The 25,316-nt window shown below is 37.5% G+C and overlaps 1 protein-coding gene across 1 annotated transcript in view; it reads left to right on the top strand.

Annotated features, from left to right (window-relative positions):
* Positions 1–25,316, top strand: part of LOC106514228 (CUB and sushi domain-containing protein 3) — a gene marked incomplete in the record, with an annotated part of 356,940 nt that overhangs the window by 134,618 nt on the left and 197,006 nt on the right. Inside the window, 10 exon segments of the mRNA XM_014003387.1 lie at positions 661–748; positions 1,233–1,357; positions 2,100–2,221; positions 8,890–8,993; positions 9,431–9,543; positions 9,867–10,049; positions 10,739–11,065; positions 15,472–15,666; positions 16,659–16,797; positions 17,540–17,727. Of these exon segments, the coding sequence (XP_013858841.1) occupies positions 661–748; positions 1,233–1,357; positions 2,100–2,221; positions 8,890–8,993; positions 9,431–9,543; positions 9,867–10,049; positions 10,739–11,065; positions 15,472–15,666; positions 16,659–16,797; positions 17,540–17,727 (1,584 nt within the window).

Raw genomic sequence — 25,316 nt, forward strand, 5'->3', positions numbered from 1 at the left:
TATATATGTGTGTGTGTGTGTGTGTGTGTGTGTGTGTATACAAAGGGTGATGCCTTTTCAAAACGTTAAACAAATAAGTGTTTAAATAAGAATCTATGTGACAATATTTACTTTCAAATTTATAAAAACTAAACAGCCTAAATTTTTACAGTCTTTGTTTTACAGTTGAAGTAAATAATTATCAAATGATGTCTAATGTTGTAACAAGTCAGCGTTCCCTCATAAATATTTATTGTATTGGTTTTATCCACCTGTCTACACTCTCAGTACAATATTCAATGTAAACTGTATGTTTAAAGTTTTATCGAGTTGACCAAATTATTACTATATTTGAAAAGTCTGGCTGAAAGATTTTCTTGCTCCCACAATCAATAACTCAAAGTTATTTAATCCCCCTTTGGCCTCAGGTAGAGTTTTCCTTGTTAGCTCAGGTATGAGTGTTCTATTGAAGCTTGGCGCTCACTCTATTCCCAAAGATGTGTGAATTCACTACAGTGCTGCCAAATCACTGTCTTACATTTAGAGATGATGACTGTTTCTTTGCTTAAGCCCAACATAGCTACGTTTCTGGGTTGTTTTTTTAAAACTACAGATTTTTCAAAACTACAAGAGAGTTTTGACAAATCCAAGTGGTTGATGTTTGGCTTTTCTTGTGCTCAGTGAATGAAGGGGGGATCAAACAGGTGTCTAATTATTGCCCCGACCCGGGGGAGCCGGAGAATGGCAAACGGACTGGTTCTGACTTCAGGTTGGTTGGATGCTTTTTACCTGAAACAAACAGTATCAAATGAGTGTACATGAAGGATAATGGTAATGCATGAGCTCAGGGGTGTTTTTAGCAGGACCGTATGAGCCTAATGATGTCATCTTAATATACAATCACACATTTAATATTTGATCTCGCACACTAGGTATTTGACCTTTTCATTTGCAGTCTTTATCATCTATAAATAAAATTAAACTATGATGTAACTTATTTTTACAATATAAGCCACCAAAAAGAGAGATGTTTAAACATGTGTGGTAGTGTCTTCATTGTGTGGCTTTAGAAACCTTTAGTTCTACAACTGATCGAAAGTGAGCGCTGCAATGTAGTCACCTGCCTCATTTATGTCCTCAACATGTCCATGAGTAACATGAAATAAATAAAGAATATGATATTTCATCAGGAGTCATCTTTGAAAGAATTGATTGCTTTTTTCTGGTGCTAATGGTATTTGTTATCTCCTCAGCATCGGAGCAACTGCTCAATTTACCTGTGATGAGGACCATGTGCTGCAGGGTTCCAAAACGATTACCTGCCAGCGCGTAGCCGAAGTCTTCGCAGCTTGGAGCGACCACAGGCCCGTCTGCAAGGGTGAGTGTGGCTTCTGAGGAGCTAATAAAACAGTTTGATTAAGGCAGTGCCTCTGGATATAGGCACTATGCAGATAGAGGAAAAGTTCATTTCTGTTAATTATGCATGAAAGCCTCTGCTGCTGCACATATCCAATCCAAAATGCTTCCCTCTATTTTTCTGTGTTTCATAATACCTGGAGCACCTTTTACAATTTGATTAATGGAAATACAGCTAATAGACCTCCTCTCTACTTGTGCAAACAATACATTACCTCTCAGTCATATTACAATGCAGAAGTTATTACTCTGCCTTGAGAGCACCGTTTCCTTCAATATTTATTGTGTGTTGGAGAAGGACTTTAGTTTCTCCTTTGTAAAACAGTAGCTTATACTGTAGCTATAACTATATACTGTACATAAAATGGTTATGTTTCTTTACAATAACAGCAAGAAAGCTTTTCTACTCAGTTGTTCCAGGCATCTTGGAGAAAACATGAACACTATTTAGAATTCCTACAGCTGTTTTAGACTTATAGTTATTTAGATGTGAGGGCCATGATGCCTCTTTACTCTTTGGATCACTAAAAATATTTCTCTATGATTCTAGTTCTGTTTTTTGCGGAGTTGTTGTCATAGGCATAAAAAACATGCCTGACAGTGCTGTGTGATTTCTAAGAATTTATTCATTTGACAAGCCTGTTGGTTTTGCACTGCCACGTGAGTAAAGTAAATAATTTCATTTTTCTCGTCTTCTGTTACAGTGAAAACGTGTGGGTCGAATTTGCAGGGACCGTCGGGGACTTTTACGTCTCCTAACTTCCCCATCCAATACGAGAGCAACTCTCAGTGTGTTTGGATCATCACTGCTAGTGATCCCAACAAGGTAACAGAATAATATTCTTCACTTATTTGTGCTTGTGAATAATGTGTGAGGATTCAATAAAGAGGTTTTTGTGTGTGAATATTTATGTAAATTCCTCAGTTTTCACTAGTCTGGCTTGAGAAAAAGAGTGCAGATGAAACGCTAAAACTACAGCCTTACTGTGACCTCTGTGGTAAATCAGTTACAGTAAGTGTTGTGTTCTCTGTCTGCACTGCAGTATCAATTTGGCAGGTATTTTGCAAATATACCAGATTGCCACAGTGATGACAATAAGTGAATAAGCATTTCTTTAATCCCCACTTCACACTGAATGAAGACCCCACCCACTATATCCTCCACTATACCCTCTACAAACTACACATTCTGTTAGAATGTAGCTGAATCACCGCAAGTTTTAGAAAACCTACTTTAGTGTGAAGCCAAACGTGACATCACTATGCTCCTAGTACTTGTAGGAACCTGTGAAATCTATATTTCCCCCCCAAAATCCACTTTTTCCATTTTTATTTTTATAAATTCTGCTTTTGCAACTTTTACTGAATCCCATCCTTTTCATTCTAACCATATTTATTAACCTGAAAAATGTGTCATTATAAAGTGACCAAAACATAAATTAACAAATAAATTGTCACAGAGATTTAATGGCTGTTTTATTTTACTTTCACAAAATCAACATTGCTGTAGTTCAGCAGAACATTGCATGCATTTGCAATATTTTTAAAAGTATTGGCCTGTGTTTTTATTAAAAAATTAAAATAAAACATGTATGTGCAAAACATAGAAAATATATCCTTTTGCACAATAACAATTCATTAGTTGAACTTAGCATAAAAATGTCATAAAAAACTTTAAACCTAAAATCAGTATTTGTGCACAGTTGTTTATTGAATTCAATTTTTTTTTTCATTTTTGCTGTTTTTAAAGGAATATCTGATTCTGCACACATAGCAACAAAATCTTTGATAAACACATGCCTCACTTCTGATTTAACTGGTTGTTGAAGAGTTTGTAGGCGTGTCTGACTTGCAGTAACTTGATTCTCCGATTTCTGATGCATGTCTTTGACTGGAAATGGTCATCATGTGTATTCTTACTCGTCCAGTCGATTATGTGCTGACAGAACTTACAGTAAAGTTGATGTCTACAATGTTTAAAAATCACTGGGGTATTGTTCTGCCATAAACTTTGTGTGAAGCTTCATACTTTTGCTTCGCACACATCTAGGTAACAGCAGGTACAAGGGGCAGCAGCAGCAGCTAAAATACCTCAGAAACTTCACTTGCTTGCCCAAATAAATGAATTCTGTGAGATTCCGCATTTTACAGTACATTCCATTTTGTTTGTTAAATTTTGTGATATCCTTTGAGTTTTTCACATGTGGAAATAGGGCCCTACTTGTCAGACAAGTTTTTCATGCTATTTTATGTGTTGCCAAGAACTTATTCAGGAGTGCATCAAGATGCAACTATGAATGAAACATGAACATCATGCTACGCTAACACAATGCTAACAACACGGGTATCAAGTTTGCACTATGTTTTAATAACTTTGTCACAATACTGGTCATAGACTTGACATGAGACCAGACTAGCCAGTCCTGCTTCAAATTTCTAATGACCAAGTCACATCAGTGCATTTGGCCTCAATGCCACTGATCCTTGGCTACCACTGCCACAACTCTCCACCCTGCACCTTGACATGCTTCCACTTCAAAGATAAACCACCAAGACATTGCCATGAACATGTTGTGCATGCTCAGAATCTACTGTGGAACAATTATTATCAATCAAGGTTAGAGTTAGCAGAGAACCCACTACTATTAGACCCTCCACATTGTGGTTGATTTTTTTTTTAACTTCATAGCAGTTGCTGTGATCCAGCCACTAGCCATCACTACCATCAATCTGATTTTAACATTCTCATCCATTTTGCTGTTGTGTGGTCTTTTCATACTACATATTGTTTAATTTTGCATACAATTTTTTATGATTTTATTTTTTAAGCATAATGGAATAAATGGTAAATGATCTTAACTTGTATAGTGCTTTTTTAAAGTCCAAGTACTTCAAAGCACTTTACACTATTGTCACTCATTTGTAAGAAACAATGTCATCAATAAGTGGAAGTCAGATTACGTTTGCAGAGAACAAGTTGATTCCCTTCTAAAAATCTTTATTAAAAGACTCCATTTCAGTCTGTTTCATCCTGTCTCTTCCAGCCAAGGCCTGGGAGTTTGAGGCCTTTGGTCTTATCAGAATCCTAACAATAACAGCCCTCTTAGCAGTAGCCCAGCAGCTGCCCCAGGCTGAACTAAAAATAAATAAATAAATAAATGATCACCCTCCTAAAGTCACATACCTAAGTTCCTGGTCACACCCCTGGGGGGGTGGTAACTTTTACATCAGATATTAAAACAAGCTTTGTTGATGTTCCAGAGTGGGACACATTGATAGAGACTTACTCTTTCTTTCTCTGTTAAAAGGATATGGTTGCAGTGATCATAAAGTGTAAAATACAAGACTGGATCCAGAATTCAGTTAATAGCACAGAACATTCCTTTCACACTCATTCATACACACATTCAAACATTGATGGTGGTAAGCTACAATGTAGCCACAGCTGCCCTGAGGTAGACTGACAAAGCTAAGGTTGCTATACACTGGCGCCATCAGACCCTCTGACCACCCAGGCAAGGCGTGTGCAATGTCTTGCCCAAGGACACAACAACTGAGACAAGATGGGGCAGGGGTTCAAACCTAGCCTGGCCCTTGCCTTCCTATGCAGCTCCGCTCAATTCTAGTTTCTCTTCACTGCTCCGTCTGGGATTTTTCCCATAGACAAGGATTTCGCTGGCAGATTTTTAGCCGAACCAATCAAAGAGAACAGAACGTCAATTTTCTGCGCAGTATCTGCTTGTAGTTTATTTTACCTGGGCCAATCAGCAAACAGAAGGCGGAGTTTTGAACGACGTTGATTTTCTGCGCAGTGTCTGCTAGTTATTTTAGCATACGGCAGTGGAGGAAGTGAATGAAGCCAGTCTGTGTTGACAAGGCTTCCAAATTAAATTAAATTTGTCTGACAAAGCAGCAGCTCTCATTCACAGTTGTCTCGTTCGGCTCGGTATATTTCTCCTCTCAGTAGGGTTGTTTACAGTGCACGCAATTTCCGCTCAGCTTCTTAGCTTAGCCTCCTTCACAGTGACACACACACACACACACACACACACTTCAGCAGAGGCCATGCCTCCTGCAAGAATTGCTTCTCTATAGCAGTGAGTCCAGACCCTTGTACGAAGCAAAAGGACAAGGGTCTGATTTTTACCAGGCTAGTTCAAACCCACCAGTTACAGGAAAACTTTCCAAACCACTCTGCCACAGCCGCCCCATAAACAATAAATCCCTAAACAATACTATAGATTTGAGAAAGCAACACAGTGAAGAATTTCATGTCATTCATAAATATATTTAAATGATAAACTGTAATGAGCCCTTTACTGTTCAGCTCACATTTTCACATTTTTTGCATTGTAAAACAGTCCTGTAGGTATTTGATATTTAAATATACGGTATATGTATGCATGCACCTGCTTTCCAATGTGTCTTTAAGTTGCACTAAATAAGCATACTGACTCCAGAACACAAACACTGTCTCTTATCAGTAAACATAGCTGCAGTGGGTTTTATTTCAGTTCTTACCTGTTTGACACGACTGTTGGAAATTGAATGACTCACTTCATTCATCAGCGCTAACAAAAGAAATAGTTACTGAATGAGAACAGCTTTTCCCCAGAGTGCAGACGTCGGAGCTGTTCCTAATGGTCACAAGCAGACTTGTACATAGATTCAACTCTGTTGGTATTCGGTGCAAAGAGGCAAATATACAGGGGTGTCAATCAATGGGTTCCCTGCTAATAAACCAAAACCAAACAGTGAAGACTCATTCAAAACTCGCTGTGACTGGCAAGTGCCATAGCTTTGTGCCACTGTGTGTTTTCCTAGGCAAACAAGCCTTTGACTTGGCAGTGAAACTTGGTCCATTAGTGTTATTATGGTAATTATGTGTTTTTTTTTTCTGTGTGCATTGTAATGAGGCAGCTTTACATAGATGTTGTGCAGACACTGTCCTCCCCCTGGCCATAAAAAGGGAGGCTAAGGACAAGCAAGCAGCCTTCGTGTTTGTCATCAACAGATGTGACACTAATGTCATAAGCACATCCTTCCTGCCATCGCTTATCCAGGCAGACTGCAGACAAAGATAATGTAGCTCATTGGCAAATGTCTCTGCAGTAGTTTCAAATTAATATGATGATTATTGGCGGAAGCAGCTGTTGCCAGTTTGATCATTAAAAATGACATCTTTTGTGATGCTTTTAGCATGTTCATTTGTTAAAGATTTAGCAGTGACAGCTGACAAAGCTATGTCAAGGGTAAATGCAGACAGGCAATTAATAAATTGCAACTCTTAAATGTGACTTTAGGAATTTGATTTGTGATGGAGCTTTCATTTTATATATTGCTTTAACGCACGTTTTCATTTATTTATTTTTCTTTGTACAGATGCTTATAGCATGGAAATTCAGCTGTTGTCAAATCCTTATTCTAGAGACATTTTTTGATTGTGTGTGACTTGAGTTTGGTTTCTTATTTCTTCATGTATTTGTTAGTTAGAATTTTATGGATGTTTTCTGCATTATTCATTGAAGTACCGCACTAGACTATAATTATGCAGCTGTCTGAAATTTAAGTTTAAGGGAAGTCTTAAGCCTTTACAGCATTCCTTGATCAAACATCTCACTGTCTGCCTCTGCAAATGTTTGTGGCATTTATACAATTTCTTTTTGTTCTAAATGTTCACCATTTAGCCATCTCCAGAAGCAGGGAATGTATGGAAATGAGTGTTTTTTTTATGGTAATAAATTCATAAACTCATTTAAGAAAACCGTTCATGTGATTGGGAAAGATTGGCATGTTTAAATAAATACTCCAAATAAGATTGACTTTCAAGCTGGCAGCGAACACTTCGGCATTGGTAAGTGTAAAGAAAAAGCCTTTCAACAGCAAATGCAAAACATTAGGATGCAGTTTTGATTAATTCATGATTCATCAAACATGATGCGTTCATGTTTGATGTATAGAAACTGGAAAAGACTGATTTTGAAAGGTATACAATTTATTGCCATGAAGGATTGTTACAACCGATAAATTTATACATTTCCTTACTTTTGTGTTAAGTTTAAATGGACATTTGTTTTATGTCTAAATGATGTTTTCAGTGGTTTTGTGTTGGATATACTGTATGAGTAAATTGACTACAGTGGACAGCAGTCAGAAGGATCTCTGTTTGGAGAATCAGACAGAAACTCACAGAGGAGTCAAGCCAACACAGACTTCTGAACCGTAGATCAACAGCCTTTCTGCAAGCTCAAACTCACATTTCCCAGCAATTTCAACAAAATTCTGTGTTAAATAATTTATCTTACTCACCTCAAAGTGATACTTAAGTAAAAGTACAAGTATCTTATCATAAAAATATTTTGGTAAAACTTAAAGTCTTCTCTAAAAATATTACTTGAGTAAAAGTCTTAAAGTATCTGATGTTTTTTTGTACGTAAGTATCAAAAGTACATTTCTGACACAAAATCTACTTAAGTATTAAAAATAAAAGTACTGAGTAAAAGTGAGCTGTTAGATTTTCCAAAATGACATTTATTGGGAGGTGACTTCTCCAAAAAATATTTTTTTCTAACAGTGTGCAGCTGTGATGGATTGTGTACAAGCTAATATGGTGTCAGGATGGTATATATTTATACTTCTCATCCAACAACAATTAAATTCACTCGATTCAGGAGACACAATTTATCAGGATAGTATTTTCTTTAAGTAATAACAACTCAGAATAAAATAGGAGTAACGACTTTATACTTCTTACCTTTTTTAAAAATGTAGTGAGTAGAAAGTACAGATAATTGTGTAAAAATGTAATGAGTAAAAGTAAAAAGTACGCTGAAAAATAATTACTCAAGTAAAGTACAGATAACCAAAATTTCTACTTAAGTACAGTAACAAAGTATTTATACTTACTTTACAACTCTGCTCTTATTTCAACCAATGATATTATATTTAATTTGTCACAATCTTTTCAGCTAAATTACAGTATGTCCTGTGAACTGTCTGCACATGGTGCTGAATTTAATCTACCCCTGATCAGCTCATTTCCCCTGTGCTAATCCTAAAACAACAGGACAGTAGAGATGGGTAATGCTAAAAGCTATTTTAAGAAGACGCTGTCTCTCTTTCATTTGAGCTACAATCTGTAGAATGCAGAGTTTGCAGTGGACGATCACAGAATGACTCCTGGCAGCTAATATCAATTCACATGTACTAACATGAATATTGCTTGATTGATAAAATGACAACAAAAGATCAATAATTTTGCTTTGAAAGTTCATGAGGTGTAGAAGCATTTAATCTGTGTAGCTTCGAGTCAAAACAACTTTCAGCCAAAGTTATTTTTAAATAGTGTAAAAAATCTTACTAATTCACTGACATAAAATTGTTCTAACTGCTGTCTACAACAGGTAAGACACTCACTACTCCTAATGTCAACCAACCTGAATAATACTTAGAAAATTCTGAAAATTGACTTTGATTAAATTAATGTGACCACAGGTTATTCAAATCAACTTTGAGGAGTTCGACTTGGAAATCGGGTATGATTCACTAACTATTGGAGATGGAGGGGAAGTAGGCGACTCGAAGACAATAATTCAAGTGTAAGTATTCTTCACTTTACTGAGTTTGGCCTTATTTGGACAGGAACTAACTTGCCGCATCTCTGATTTGTGCTTAAAAATATGATAACTGCAGGAAAAAAACATTCATTAGTTTTTTTAACAGTTTGTGACCCAATTAGTCACACATTAATACTGATTATTCTCTATTTGTGAAAATATTGCTATGGTTGTATGTGTATAATATGATCTAGTGTATTGCTATCAAGCTTTAATGATAAAAAAAATCTGTTTTTATTTTTATTTTATTATTATGTTTTTTTCTTTGCAATCTGGAACACTGTCTACTTGATTTTAACTTCAGCGAAGTTTTTAGGCAAAATAAACCTTGCATTTCTGCATTTCAGTGTGGAAAGAGGTGACCTCTGGTTTGTTAGTTTATTATGGTAATGTTATTTTTATTTTTTTTTTCTCTGCAGGTTGACCGGAAGCTTTGTCCCAGACCTGATTGTAAGCATGTCCCATCAGATGTGGCTTCATCTCCAGTCTGATGAGAGTGTGGGATCGATAGGCTTTAAGATCAACTATAAAGGTGCACAGACTATAACAACAATTCTCTTTCAACACTTTGTAATCATGTCTGTCTGTGTCTGTCGTTCGCAAATGCAACAAGTCTATTTTCCAGGCTGCCTTTTTTTTTCTCTCTTCCTCTTCTCTCTGTCTTCCTCTAAAATTAATTCCCCGACCTAAATCTCAGACTCTTCTACTGGACCTTTAGAGATAATGTAGAAAAAAAAAACCTTCAAGCACTTTATTAATTTAATCCTCTGCTTTACCTCCCTCTCATATTCACACACATTCCCGCCCACCCACCTTTCCTCCCTCTCTTCTTCTCGTCCCCCCGCTCTCCCACAGAAATTGACAAAGAGAGCTGTGGTGACCCCGGCACACCTCTCTATGGCTACCAGGAGGGCAGTGGTTTTTTAAATGGAGACGTTCTTCGCTTTGAATGCCAGTTTGGATTCGAGCTCATCGGGGAGAGGATGATAACCTGCCAAAACAACAATCAGTGGTCAGCTAATATCCCCATCTGCATATGTGAGTTCCACACAGTCATTTTTCATGACAGTAAATAAAGCAATTACTTACACTCTTGGAAAGTTCACATTGTCACCAAGCTACGGGAGGATTAATTACTGTGTTGTTAATTGAACATGCAGCCCGATGTTTGTAAACAGCCAGCAGTTTAGAAAATGTAAAATGGGAAATGGATAGCATATGGATGGCTTGTTGTTTCAGGCTTGGCTTAAAAGAGAGGAAATCAGGGCTCCCGGTGGTGTGCTGTGTACAAGACAGCCTGCATTATACGGTGCATCATTTTGTGTCAGGACAGACATCATTCCTACGCTTAGCATTAAATGAGCTAACTTATATTCATAACAAAAATGGAGACTGCTGTTTTTCCATGTCATGTGTACCCAATGGGACTCTGTGCAGCATTCCTGTGCACCTGCACTGAAATATGGCCATTCCCCAAAGCAGTTTTATGTTTCTCTAGCTGCTCTGTCCCCATGGGAGCAGTGCTGTCTCCTGATTGCTGAGCTACTTATACAACAGTGACATTGTTCTTCAGGAATCGGTGTATGCAGTTCTGTTAAGGCAGAATGCAGCCTTTAGAGAGTTTTGAAGACAGAGTTGCTGTGAATAAAAAAAAAATCTCCTTACTTGGGATATTGAAGTTTTATAAATCACAGGTGATGCATTTTTTTTTCCATTTTGTTCTGCAGTCCCCTGTTTCTCCAACTTTACCGCCCCCATGGGGACGGTCCTGTCTCCTGACTACCCAGAGGGCTACGGGAACAACCTCAACTGTGTGTGGCTGATCATCGCAGAACCGGGCTCAAGGATTCATTTGGCCTTCAATGACTTTGATCTGGAGCCTCCCTACGATTTCCTTACCATCAAAGACGGTGATCAATCAGGAGCCACTATACTGGGGCGTTTCTCAGGGGCTGAGGTTCCCTCCCACCTGACCTCCAACAGCAACGTCCTGCAGCTGGAGTTTCAAGCTGATCACTCCATGTCGGGACGAGGATTCAACATCACCTACAGCAGTGAGTACAACCCCATTTCCAATGAAGCTGGGACGCTGTGTAAAACATAAATAAAAACAGAGTACGATGACATGCAAATCCTTTTCAACCTATATTCAGTTGAATACACTGAAAGTAGGGCTGGGCAGTATGACCTCAAATTCATATCACGGTACAAATTGAACCCCTTCACGGTAACAGTATATATCACGGTAGAAAATTATAAAAAGTAAAGATAATGTAATTTTTAGAGCTTATTTTTTGCAGAAAACTGTCATCTTGATCAAACCCAGCATTTTTGCTTTAACATCTACCTGCTATACAATGAGCTTCTGCCTGTTGAACTTATCAGCTGCTCTGATGTGTGCTCATCTTCATCATCTTCTTCATCAGAGCAGAAGCCGACTTTACATTAGCAAGATGGATTTATGACTGAACGAAAGTCCACGTCTTTTTTAAAATAATCTCTGTGGGTAACGATACATAAAAAACATTTTTTTCTCTGACAATTGGATGTGAAAAACTATGGTTGTTAAAAGCTTCGCTCTGAGCGATGTGCAGCGGGAGGGAGGGAGGAAATGATCCCGCGACACAACGTAACTTTTCTACAGTGGGAGGAGGAAATTTTGAGGATTTATTCTCTCTATATGTGTTTTAATACGCTAGAATTTCTTCATTATTTTTCGAACTCCTGCTCAGTTGTCTCTGCCCTCGCAGCCATGTTGTCACAGGTGCAATGACGTAATGACGATAGGACGGTAAAGTATAAATTTCTAACGTAGGCCAACTTTATATGGTTTCTACCGTCTACCGCATATACAGCACAGCCCTAACTGAAAGAAAATATTGTTATTCATGTTCATTTACCAGTTTGTGTGCTTGAACCATACGGAGAATGTACCAATGCATGGAAAAGACTAATTAAGATCATTCAGAACCAGAGTATTCTGATGGCCTGTTTATTGTGTGGCTTCAGAGACGACAGTTTCAATATGACAGAGCGCTTCGAGGCATGACCCTGCCTATTTCATTACACCATCAGGAAGGGGTCTTCTACTCTCAAGAGTCATGCTCTAGACAAAAATAATACTGTACTCATAGTGGCGATCAACCATGATCAACTATGTGTTGAATTTGTGTTCAGGCAGGTATCTACCTACTTAAAATCATCAATTCAATCAAACATAACTACATTATATAACTACATTACTGTTCACCTAATAAAAAACTATACAATGTGTAGTGTAAGTCAGTAGTGAACAACCCCAATAAATTTCTTCAACACTACAAAGACAAGACATTTAATGTTCAAACAGATAAAATTTGTTTTTTTTTTCAAATATTCACTCATTTCATATTTAATGTCCGCATGTTCCAACAAAGCTGGAACATAAGCTTTTTATTTGCCATGTTGCTAGGGTATGACAAAGTTGCTGTCGTGCCCAGGGTGACAAAAAATAAAATTAAACAAAATAATAGTAAAAAAGTAAAAAAGAAGAAAATAATAAAAATATACCAGTTTGTACTGGTTGTTAGTATTGCACTTGTAGTTATTGCACATGAATAATTGAGTGTGAAAACAACAATAGCAGCGTAGACAGGTAGCAAGAGTAAGTGTGTTACCCTGCTGCTAAAGGTTTTAGCAGACTTTAAGGTGCAGTGAATGGGTGTAAATGTGTATGCAGGTAATCTATTGAGTCTCTGTGTGTGTGTTTGTAAGGGGGCAGAGGAAAAGGGAGTGGATGGATGGGTTTCTCCGCGTTTGGGAAAAAGCTATCCCTCAGCCAGTGGGCTGTAGCCTTTATGTTCCTGTATGGTTTCCCAGAAGGCCACGGTGTAAAAACAGTTCATGTCCCAGGTTGGTAGGATCAGCAGCTATATGACTGGCTTATCTTTGCAGTCTGCCAGCATAAACTGAATCTAGGTCCAGTAGCTGACCTCCCACAATCCGCTGGGCAGTTTCAACCATCCGTAGCATGTCCTTTTTGTCTTGGACTGTGCAGCTACCATACCACCCAGTCATCCTAAGGCAAAACTTACATAATGGTTCACAAAGTGGTGAAACTCGCCTCCTTGCTTGTGAACGACTGAGCCTTTCGTGGATGCTCCCTTTATACCCAATTATGTCACTCACCTGTGATTTTTGAGCATTCCTCAAATTTCCCAGTCTTTAGTTTCCCCTGTCCAGGCTGTTTTGGAACATGTGCAGGCATCAAATTAAAAATGAGTGAATATTTGCAAAAGGCTATAAAATTTATTTGTTTAAGCATAAATATCTTGTCTTTGTAGTGTATTTGATTGAATATAAGTTGAACAAGATTTCCAAATCAACATATTCTGTTATGTTTTACACAACGTCCCAACTTCGTTAGAATTGGGGTTTTAACTGATCTAACATTCAGATATTGCTGAAGATTCTATGTGCATTTAGTGACGTCCTCATGGGTTAAGAGATTAGAGTGACATTTATTGTTCAACACCATTGAAATGTGCAATCTAAACTTTTCAATTTCATTGCCTTTTAGAAGGAGTTTACAAGAAAAGTAATGGAAAAAAGTAGTAGTATTACCAAAAAAATACAAACAAAGATGGAACACAAACTAGTTTATGTCTAATGTTACATGATCAGTAAACAAAGTGACTCAGTGTCACTGTTTTTTTTTAACATCTGTAATATTCCACTGGCTTCACATGTTTTACAGATGATGTATTTTTGCTTCGAATTGTCACCACACTTCTTTGTGCTTTTCTTTTGGCTGTTGTTCAGGTACAAGTTGATCTTAGTTTCAGCTGTTCAATGAATTCTTCTCCAGAATAGATTCAGCTTTTTTAAGATGTTTTTGGGCAAAGTCTTATCCAGCCTTTCTTGAGGCACAGGGCTCATAAATAGTTTGCACCTTGTGATGGATTCACTTTGGTGTTTCTTGTGAAGTTTCCTTTTTATAGAAGACTTGAATAATGATATATGACTACCCCCTGGAGCGTATTCTGCTTTTGGCTGAGTGTTGTGAAGGGCTTTTTTTTCTCCCTCTTGTAGCAGATCCTGTTGTCTTTCATAGAAACTCAAGCCTTTTTAATGTTGCCAACCTCACCAGGGTGCTCAGAATAGATGAAGACTTGGTTTTGGCCTCAGCAACAATTTTGGGTTCATTTCATCAGCTTTGAAATGCAAATACAACTTGAGACCTTTTACCTGCCCAACTGATTAGGAATTAATGGAGGTCTAAACCATGCCCATCCATAAAACATCTGAGTCTTGCTTTTTTGAACAACGATTTGGAGCTGCCAAAAGTGAGGGGTTCACACGTTAAACTGCTACAGTCTTTCATGGGGTTGGTTGAATTCTCAAACAGTAAAGAATTTAGGTTTTAGACCAATATTGCAAATGAAATGGGATAACACAAAACTTTTTAAATTATTCTTTGAGGAAGGTTATGAACAGTTCAAATCTTATCTGTTGTCGAAAGCTGTTTAAATGACCTCAGTTCATAGAAAGGCAAATGAGTTTTCACCGGCTTTATGTGCTAAATGCTAGTCTGAGTGTTGGCCAAGAAGACCAAAGTTAATTATGGCCTTGATAAATCTACTTCAGTCCCACAAACCAGAATGTTTCACAAACAACGGTTATTTATAAATATATTTTTTGTGATTTTCATGGGCAAATAGCAACAGCATCAGTGTGCTTTACCACATCTTTCCAGAAGGTCGTGATACTTGTGCTGAAATAACAGTTAACTAAAAACTGATGCTGATATAAAGGTTTAAAAAATAGTGTTTGCATGAACCAATAAAGACTGTTTGAATTGTTTTAAGTCAGAAGCAATCCACTTTGGTCTCGTCTCTTAAATATTAGCTACTAGCTCATCAAGTCTGGTCAGAATTGAACTCTATCTCTAAATTGAGGCTGCTCACCGAGCTGTCTAAAGCAGAATAAAATAGTAACTGTGCTTTAAACTTTCAACATAATCCTACTACTAGAACTGGAATTTGGTTAAAAATATGATTTTGTGAACAGCTAAACTAGCAAATACAAAATCCTGAATGCATAGTTCCAAAACTGACTTCACAGCTGAAATGATTATGACATCCTAGGATTATTGCTGAGAAATGATAGGTACGCATTAGACAAATGAATTTGGGCACACCACTTTATGTATAAAACTAAAATGCTTCAGTGATTGTGTCGTAATAAACAAACTAATTTTTGAACAGCAAAGAAAATGTCTACTTCTCCTTATTGCAAACCACACAGTTACTGTATTGTAGTTTACTCATTATTTTGTGGTAACATCTTTACAATTCTTTATAGACATGTATTTCTCTGATGCATCTCTGCTCAGAAACCCAGTGTTTCATTGTGTTTGTTTGTTTGTTTTTTCTTCATTGTGTTTGACTTGAGATCTCATTTTCCTTTTTTCTGTCGTAAGCTTTTGGACATAACGAGTGCCCTGACCCCGGTATACCTTTGAATGGCCGGCGCTTTGGGGACAGTTTCCAGCTGGGCAGCTCCATCTCTGTGGTTTGTGAGGAGGGCTTCATCAAGACACAGGGAGCCGACACCATTACGTGCCATCTAGAGGAGGGGAAGGTGATGTGGAGCGGACTCATTCCCAAATGTGAAGGTACTAAAAACAGAAAGGTGTGCAAATGTGGGAAAAGAGAAGTCAACAGTTAAATTATGCCTGGTTCACACAGCAATATTTTAAAGTTGTCAATGGATTTTTGTTTCCCCAAAATTTGACACCCCACACATGATAATCATAGCCATAACAGGTTTGGTCCTAGAGTGTGTGGTGTACAGCCACACTGCAGAGACAACACACCACACAAACAGATTTCGCTCACAAACATTCAGATGTCAGATGGTAAATCTCGCGGGAACTCTCGAGATCAAACATGACCTCAGAGTAATTAAACATGGCAGACAAGGAAGGAACAATGGCGAGAGTTTGTAGATCATTTTAAACAGAGAACAAAACAAAAAGACGTCTCCGACATCCACCGGACTCACCACGGGATGCACCATGGCAGTTGTTTCTGTCTGTTTTCCTGTTTCACTCACCTTGCTTTCTGATTGGCCACATGTCACATTCAACAGGCTGCGAGCTCCTTTGTCCTCGGGGGACGCCATACACACTGGGATATCGAGCAAAGACAATCCAACATGTTGTATATCTCCGATTTGAGATCAAAGCTGTCCCGATGTCCTTACAAGCCGACTAGATAACACACCACACGTAGCAGGAATATCTCTAAAAAATATACTGAGGGCCATCATGATAGTCTGAATATCCTTAAGATTGCCAGAAGAGGAAAATACAGTCCAAAATTGGCACAATTATTAGGATAACAAGAAAGAGTTTGATTGGGTTGCAGCACCCCACCATAACAAAACTTCACATTTCATTAATCTGTGTAACTGTAGTTCTGTGATCACTCCTCCTGCAGGTTTGCTTCAGTTTTTTTTTCTTTAATTCTTGTCCATTTATTTTATCTTTCATGTAAGCACATAAATCCTCTATCATCTTGAAAGCATTTGTTGTTTGTTTTTTTCTTCTTACCTCTCAATGTTCTCCATCATTTAAAGAAAAATCTATCTTCTCTTCTCCTCCAGCTCCTTGTGGGGGGCACTACTCAGGCCCGTCTGGTGTCATTCTCTCCCCGGGGTGGCCAGGCTACTACAAAGACTCCCTGAGTTGTGAGTGGGTCATTGAGGCTGAGCCGGGACGCTCCATCAAGATTAGCTTTGACAGGTCTGTATGACACTACTGAAACAACTCAGCCATGAAAACAAAGACACACTCCCACAAAGACATACAGAGGCTGATCGCACACCAGAGTATTTTAGGAAAACACACAGACACACACATCTTCACAGAAGTAAGCACTCATGGACATATACTCATACCGTACCATTTCTTTCTGTGAACCTCAGAAGAGTCAGTTCAAAGTCTAACTAATAAATGTGTTGAAAACTTCCCATGAAAGCTGCATAATTATTATTTTGGTAATTTATATTTAAATTGATTTTTCTTTGTTTTTTGGTGATTAATTTGTCATGAACCTATCTTTATCTTCCTAAATTTAAAATGGGCTCAAGTTGTCATAAACCTAGTTAATCAACGCTTTGTGCAAAGGAAATACACACACACAGTCTTGTATTAATGATGCACCACAGCATGGTTTGCAGTGTGAAGTTGTCTGAAGTGAGTTTTTTATTTCAATAATATTGATTAGTTTTGTTGAAACTCTGTGCTAATGGCAGTTGTTTGATGTAAGAGACCAAAGGCTGGCCACAGATTCACATCATGTCATATTTCCAAGATGTTCATTGATCTTATGCTTCTGCAATAATTAGCATGATTGCTGTGCAAGTTATGTCTTCTCATCTTTCTTCACAAAATTAATGTTTTCTCTTCGGAATACAAATGTGTTTCTAAATCTACAATTCATCTTTTTGTTTTCTATCCCCCCCCCACACACCCGCCTTTCAAGGTTTCAAACGGAGCTCAGTTATGACTTCCTGGAAGTGCACGATGGCCCAAACCTACTCTCACCTCTGATTGGTTCATTCAATGGAACTCAGGTCCCCCAGTTTCTGTTCAGTAGCACAAACTTTCTGTATCTGCTGTTCACCACTGACAACAGTCGATCAAACAGTGGCTTCAAAATCTTCTATGAAGGTGAGGATGTGTTGCTCTCCTTTGCATTCATCTAAAAAAATTATGTTCTATAAAAATATACGTATGAGTTCTCACATTTGGGTACTTACCGATACCGAGTACTGCTACTGGGTACTGAGTTAGAACTTAAACATTACACAATGATTTTATAAACATATTTGTTTTATTTAGAACAAGGTGACTCTCCTTCTTTATAGGCCTACAGCCCCTCTGACTGGATCAGATCAAATATACAGCATGATATATGCAGAGTTGTATAATAACGAAGTACATTTATATATTTTCTTCAATACAGTATGTAAGTAATTGTTTGGAGGATCTGCAATTTTACCAAGTATTTTGAGTGAGTAAATGAACTCAACTCAGTTTATTGGAGCCAGTTGGCACAACCTGGAAATTCAACACTTCATTTTTAGTGTGTGTAAAAGTGTTCTTACTTACTTTCTCGATTATTGTGAGCGGTTTCATGACTTTTACATAAGTACTTTTCTTATTCACGAAATTCTTTTTTCCTAACCCATTTTCTGTTCAGGTATTTTTACTTTTACCTAATTATTTTATTCAAGTACTTTATACACCTCTGGATACTGTTGCAACATTTTAAAATAAATAAAATAGCAAATAAGATTTTCTTTCAACGTATATATTTCTTAAACTTGGAACTGACAAACTGCATTTGAAATGTAAACTGTAACACATTTCATGGAGTAACGGCACAGTATCAAATCTGGTATCTAAATCAGTATTGGTATCAGTATTGAGTATCAAATATGAGTACTTGTAAAAATGTTGGCATCAGGCTCAGGAAACCAGTGGTTCTAATAGTAGCAATGTTTACATGTGCAAAATTCTTTGATCGGATTGAAATGTATTCAGATTAAATAATCGGATTGAATTGTTTACATGGGCAAAATCCGATCATGACGAGTGTTTACATGCACCAGACTTTTATTCAGAATAGAAGCACTGACATGCACAGTTGCTAACTTTCCCAAAACAAAAACAAAAACAAAAAAACACAGAAAAAAGTTCTACTTTCATCATGAACATAAACAAACAGCGTCTGAGCGCTCAAAATGGACCTGCGACAGCTTTTAATAATGGTGGAGATGTTACTGCACTCCCTGGCCTGGTTGAGCTGCAGGTGATGTGCATACTTTTTATTTATTTATTTTTTTTTTTGCGAAGTGGTGCAGGCTGTGTGTCTTCCTTCTTTATTGAATGAGAGAACAGGAGCAAAGTTCTGTGCTTCTGAAAACTACAGCGCTGCCTCTCCTCCCTCCTCAAAAGAGCAGAAACCAGTGGATGAAAGTCAGCAGACATGCACAGATGTCAGTTTTCCACAATCAGAATAAAATGATCAGATTAAGTGTTTAAATGCACATTGTTCTGATTATCAATCGGCATAAACCACCTCTTTCATTCCGATTACAAATTCATTCGGATCGAGCTGAATCGGGTCAGAATAATCCGAATGGGCTGTTTACGTACATGACGCATTTTTATTCCGAATGACCATTTAATCCAATTACTTATGTCCATGTAAACACAGCTAGTGTTTCATTGATGCTGGAGTGATGCAAAAAACATGTTTTGGATAATAGATAATTTGTTTGAATTATCATGATATTTCATATTTTATGGAGTGTAAACAATTTAATTAGTAATTAATTTTGAGTAACTTTGTAGTGTTTATCATTGATAAATAGATAGATAAATAAATAAATAAATAAATAAATAAATAAATAAATAAATAAATAAATGTTTACAAGCAGAACCTCACTAAATAAAATGCAGCTCTTATTCATACACTTACTGCTACAAGTCAAAATGTTTGCCGTCAAATCCACCTATAGTTTACCATAAAAATGTCATATTTTAGCTACTGGAATAATAATTTATATGTCATTTTAGTTTCAAACACAGTTTATTTTAAGAAGGGAGAGGTATCGAGTTCAACACTGCTGTGAATTTTAGTGTTAGCTGCTGTTTAAAAAGTCTTCAAGTGTTATCAGTAAAGGAAGTTTAAAGCCACTTTTTATGTGAGCTATCAAGAGGTGGCTCCTTGGTGAAATAAAAGCAAATCTTTTCCCTAACAAAGTAATGTGGTTGGAAGCTTACTGAAAAGTACAACCTTAAATCTTCCCATTTGGGACTTCATGAACTGTAAATCTATATAGTTCCTGTTTACACCATTTGCATAGCTTAATTGCTCGGATCTTATGTTGAGTGCTTTGTCTACAATGAGTTGTCTCAGAATTTATTCATTATAAAGACAGATGCCTACACAGAAGTCAAAAATATCCTTTAATTGTTCCCATTTAGACTGTTTCACTGTTTAACAGTTTACTCTTTCAGTTGTTTTTCAAATACAGAAGACAACTTAATGTAGCTTGACATGTACACTTTATGCTGCCAGTCTTTCCAAAGCTATCATAGCTGCAAGGTGTGGGATTAATTAGAGAGGCAGTGTGTTCGTCAAGTCTTCAAGTTACTGCATGTATTTACTGTATATGTGTTTTTCTGCTTAATTAAAGCAGTTTTCATGTTCCCACTCTTGGTGTTTAACTTCAGAATGTATTGCAATGTATGTGTGCAGCAGTGGAACCATGTTAGTGTTTCTCCCCTTTTCCATTAAGTAAAGTAGTTGACATCATTTGTTGACTCTGAGCTCTAACAGGAGCTCTGCACCAGTCAATACTAATTAACCTGCTCGCCTGACACTGTCAGTGTTGGGAAACCCAATACTTGTACTAATTATATGCTATCAAAAAGAAAACTGAAACTAAGTAGGAACAAGTTTAATTTATATGTGCGTGTTTGTCAAAAAGAAAACAAACAAAAAAGATTTGATCAGGTTCATGTCTTGGGTCAGAAATTCAAATGCCTTCGCTGTTTAAGTGGGGTAATTATGCAAAATCGACCTTTTTAGCTTTATATCATGTCATCAAACACATGCCCAGAGTGTTGCTTTGACTCATTCGTGAATATTTGAGAATTCCTTGAATCTCCTGTGGTAGCCATTCAGAGCTGCCAAAAGGCATGCTGCTACAAAGCACCGCCTATTTACCCAAAGCTCCTCCCTGGAGCTCAATCCCCAACAGAGCTCCTGTCTCGAGCACCCCTCCTCCACGCCTCCCTCCATGCAGCTCCACTGAACTAGCAAAGTGTATTTTTAAAATGGTGGACGGTCATGGTTTCATTGCAAAACGTAATCATAATGATCTAAATTTATAATTTCTTTGCAAAAAGTAGCTTAACAATGACATACATGTATGAGAAAATGACTGAAATGTCTTATAAGACTTTCTGTATTCACTCCAGTTCTTCAGAAATATACTGTGTATATATATATATATATATATATATATATATATATGGCTATGTACAGTGGTTTGCAAAAGTATTCATACCCCTTGAACTTTTCCATATTTTGTCACATTACAACCACAAACATAAATATATTTCACTGGAATTTAATGTGAAAGACCAACACAAAGTGGTATACAATTGTGAAGTGGAAGCAAAATTTTACATGAATCAAAACATTTTTTACAAATAAAAAACTGAAAAGTGCGACGTGCAAAAGTATTCAGCCCCCTTTTCCCTGAGTGCAACCAATTGCATTCAGAAGTTGCCTGATGACTGCTAATGACTCAAAAGGGTCCACCTGTGTGTAATCTAATCTCAGTACAAATACAGCTGCTCCGTGACGGCCTCAGATGTTGGTTAAGAGAATATTGGGGAGCAAACAGCATCATGAAGACCAAAGAACACACCAGACAGGTTAGGAATATGGTTTTGGAGAAGTTTAAAGCAGGCTTAGGTTATAAAAAGATTTCCCAAGCTTTGAACATCTCACGGAGCACTGTTCAATCCATCATCCGGAAATGGAAAGAGTATGGCACCACAGTAAACCTGCCAAGACAAGGCCGTCCACCTAAACTTACAGGCCGAACAAGGAGATCACTGATCAGAGAGGCAGCCAAGAGGCCCATGGTGACTCTGGATGAAATGCAGAGAGCCACAGCTCAGGTGGGGGAAACTGTCCACAGGACAACAATTAGTCGTGCACTACACAAATGTGGTCTTTATGGAAGAGTGGCAAGGAGAAAGCCATTGTTAAAAGAAAACCATAAGAAGTCCCGTTTGCAGTTTGCCAGAAGCCATGTTGAGGACACAGCAAACATGTGGAAGAAGGTGCTTTGGTCAGACGAGACCAAAATTGAACTTTTTGGCCACAATGCAAAACGCTATGTGTGGCGGAGAAAGAACACTGCACATCACTCTGAAAACACCATCCCCACTGTCAAATATGGTGGTGGCAGCATCATGCTCTGGGGGTGCTTCTCTTCAGCAGGGACCGGGAAGTTGGTCAAAGTTGATGGGAAGATGGATGGAGCCAAATACAGGGCAATCTTGGAAGAAAACCTGTTGGAGTCAGCAAAAGATTTGAGACTGGGGCGGAGGTTCACCTTCCAGCAGGACAACGACCCTAAACATAAAGCCAAAGCTACAATGGAGTGGTTTAAAAAAAAGAATATTCATGTGTTAGAATGGCCCAGTCAAAGTCCAGACCTAAACCCAATTGAGAATTTGTGGCAAGATCTCAAAACTGCTGTTCACAAACGCTCTCCATCCAATCTGACTGAGCTTGAGCTGTTTTGCAAGGAGGAATGGGCAAGAATTGCAGTCACTAGATGTGCAAAGCTGGTGGAGACATACCCTAAAAGACTTGCAGCTGTAATTGCAGCAAAAGGTGGCTCCACAAAGTATTGACTCAGGGGGGGCTGAATAATTTTGCACATCGCACTTTTCAGTTTTTTATTTGTAAAAAATGTTTTGATTCATGTAAAATTTTGCTTCCACTTCACAATTGTATACCACTTTGTGTTGGTCTTTCACATTAAATTCCAGTGAAATATATTTATGTTTGTGGTTGTAATGTGACAAAATATGGAAAAGTTCAAGGGGTATGAATACTTTTGCAAACCACTGTATATGGTTTTTTTAACAAGAAAATACAAACACTCCTACAAAAGGTTATAAACGGTGTGAAACATTGTTGTGAAGATGCCTTGAAAATTGCAGAAGGCTCTTAAAGAGAAAGGACAATTTGATGGTATTTAGATAGACTATGATGCAAAGTAAAATTTATTTTTGATATGTACAGCTATTTTTGAGCAACTGAAGGTAACAGTTACTTTTTGTGGTATATAATTTAACTGTGTGCCTGGAAAACAAATATACAAAAGACCACAGGTATTATCATTTCAGTGTTGCAGGACAACGCTGACATGAAGCCTCCAAACTTCCTGTAAAATCTGAGTGATGAAATATTTCCATCAGCTCCCATTAATGTGTCATTTGAGGCAAGTTTGTGTTGTTACTCTTGAAGTGGTAGCCTCTGAAAAATCTAATTGAAGAAGATTTTAGACGTAGCATGATCTATTTTCACAATAGTTTGCACCAGCACCATTACTTGTGTCATTCTGATTTGATTCATAAGACAGAGTTTGCTATTATGTCTGTATTATTGACTGAAAGCTGGCCACAAGTGCCCTTGTCTTATTATGTTTTGCTCTCAAGTGCATTTCTCTTTTGTTGATGAGGCTATCGAAAAGCAATAACAGTGAAATCATTTTAGCTTCTTCCGTTGCCATTTTGGATATATCTAATTGCTCAAATACTTTTGGGGAGCATCGCCAACTTCATTTGTAAAATTGACTGGACTAAAAGAAAATATGAGTGAATTATTCAGTAAATAAACTGAGGCTTGGTAAAACTGCATTGCTCTATTTGTGTGGGGGAGACTTGAAATTGGTCAGCTGCAGAAATAAATATTGTCAAATAAATTTTAGATCAAAAATATGAAGTACACATTACAACATAAAAATTTTGAAGGACTCCTTTGGTTTGGTAATGAATGGAGGTCATATTTTTTCCACCATATTTCTGCCCTCCAGAGGCCCCAGACCAGCATTGAGAGACTGCTCTACTTTTTAGACACAAGAAGCAAAATGTAGAAGTCTCTTACTGAAAAGAAGTTTCATTAAAATACTTTGTTTAATGTTTATCTTCAAGGTTAAACGCTGTTGTCACACAGGAATATTTATCTTTCTGAGGCTGTTAATTCTGTTAACATATCTGTAAATTTAACACTATGGCAGATGCCTACAAATGTTGTTTACAGGCCTTGTAGAATATTATTTCCCACACGAATGAGAAAAGAATATATTTTAAAAATAAACTTTTCAGATCATCCCATATTTATTTAACATGATGCAATCCGATGCAATGGGACTTCATGGCTGGTGTAACTTTACATATGTTGGCTGCAACTTTAAATACACCTCAAGGTGGGTTCAGTCACTGTGATTACACATAATCAACAGAATCCTATAACGAACAAATGGAAATGTTGTATTTGGGTCAGTCACTCAAAACATTTACAGCTCTGGACAACCAGAAGGTGATAAAAAGATGAACTCTTCTTTAATATTAGCTCTGGTTTTATGTTTGTTTTTCTTATAAAGGGAATGTTTTCTTTTTTCATTTTGAATTGCTTGTGAATTGCAAACGTTCGAGCTAAATATAAAAGTCCTAAAAGTGCTTTCTTAAAATAATCCACGCACCCCTGACCTGACGACTGCTTGCGCAACTGTTGCCTCAAATAAACATATTTTTAGTAGCATCAAAAGCAAACCTACTTGGGAGAAATCCAAATGGCAGCCCTGGAAATCACAGGGAAAAACGAGGCCATCTCCTTTCAGCTGAAATTTCAACCAGAAGAACTTTTTTCTGAAAGGCAAAAGTTGTGGTAGAACTTTATAAATGAGCAGGAGGAGGAGGAGTGTTTCTACAAGTTCAAACCCTCAATTTATTTTTCTTAATGAACCAGCAGCTCTTTAGTCCTCAGCAACACGTATAGCATCAGCCTTTGCTCCTGTCTCAGTTCAGTTGGCTTGTTGTAATTTATCAAAAGTGACTTAGTATGAGCATGCAACACTGTTTTTCACAACCCAAAAAAAGGCAACAGCTCTACTGAAGTGCTCAGAACTAATATGCTTTATAGCTTTTGTTTTTTAACATATTTAGGCCATTGAGGTGTATTTTCTGTTTTGTGTAAATATTAGCAGGTATTTATTTCATCAAAATGGATCAGTGACCCTGGAAGACACCCTTTGTTGTGATAATCGTCACATCAAACATTCTGTTAGTGGTGTTTAAAATGAAGTTTTTATGATTACAAGAATCGACCTGATGGTTCATGTCTAATAAAAGCTGTGTGAATGCATGACGCTTCTGTATTCCAAAATATAGATGTTTTATAAAACAAAAGTCCTCCAGAAACTGTGATACTTTTGAAAGGAAATAGTGCATTTTCAAACTAGTGCTCTACCGAAGCACAAGTGAACAGAAACACTTAAAACAAGAAGCTTTGCCATCCATCCATCCATTTTCTGTACACGCTTCTTCCTTTTCAGGGTTGCGTGGGTCACTGGTGCCCATATCCAGCAGTCACAGTGCGAGGGGCGGGGTACACCCTGGACAGGTCGCAAGTCCATCACAGGACCACACATAGAGAC

Source organism: Austrofundulus limnaeus, unplaced genomic scaffold (assembly GCF_001266775.1).
Source record: "Austrofundulus limnaeus strain Quisiro unplaced genomic scaffold, Austrofundulus_limnaeus-1.0 Scaffold18, whole genome shotgun sequence".
NCBI classification, from domain to species: domain Eukaryota; kingdom Metazoa; phylum Chordata; class Actinopteri; order Cyprinodontiformes; family Rivulidae; genus Austrofundulus; species Austrofundulus limnaeus.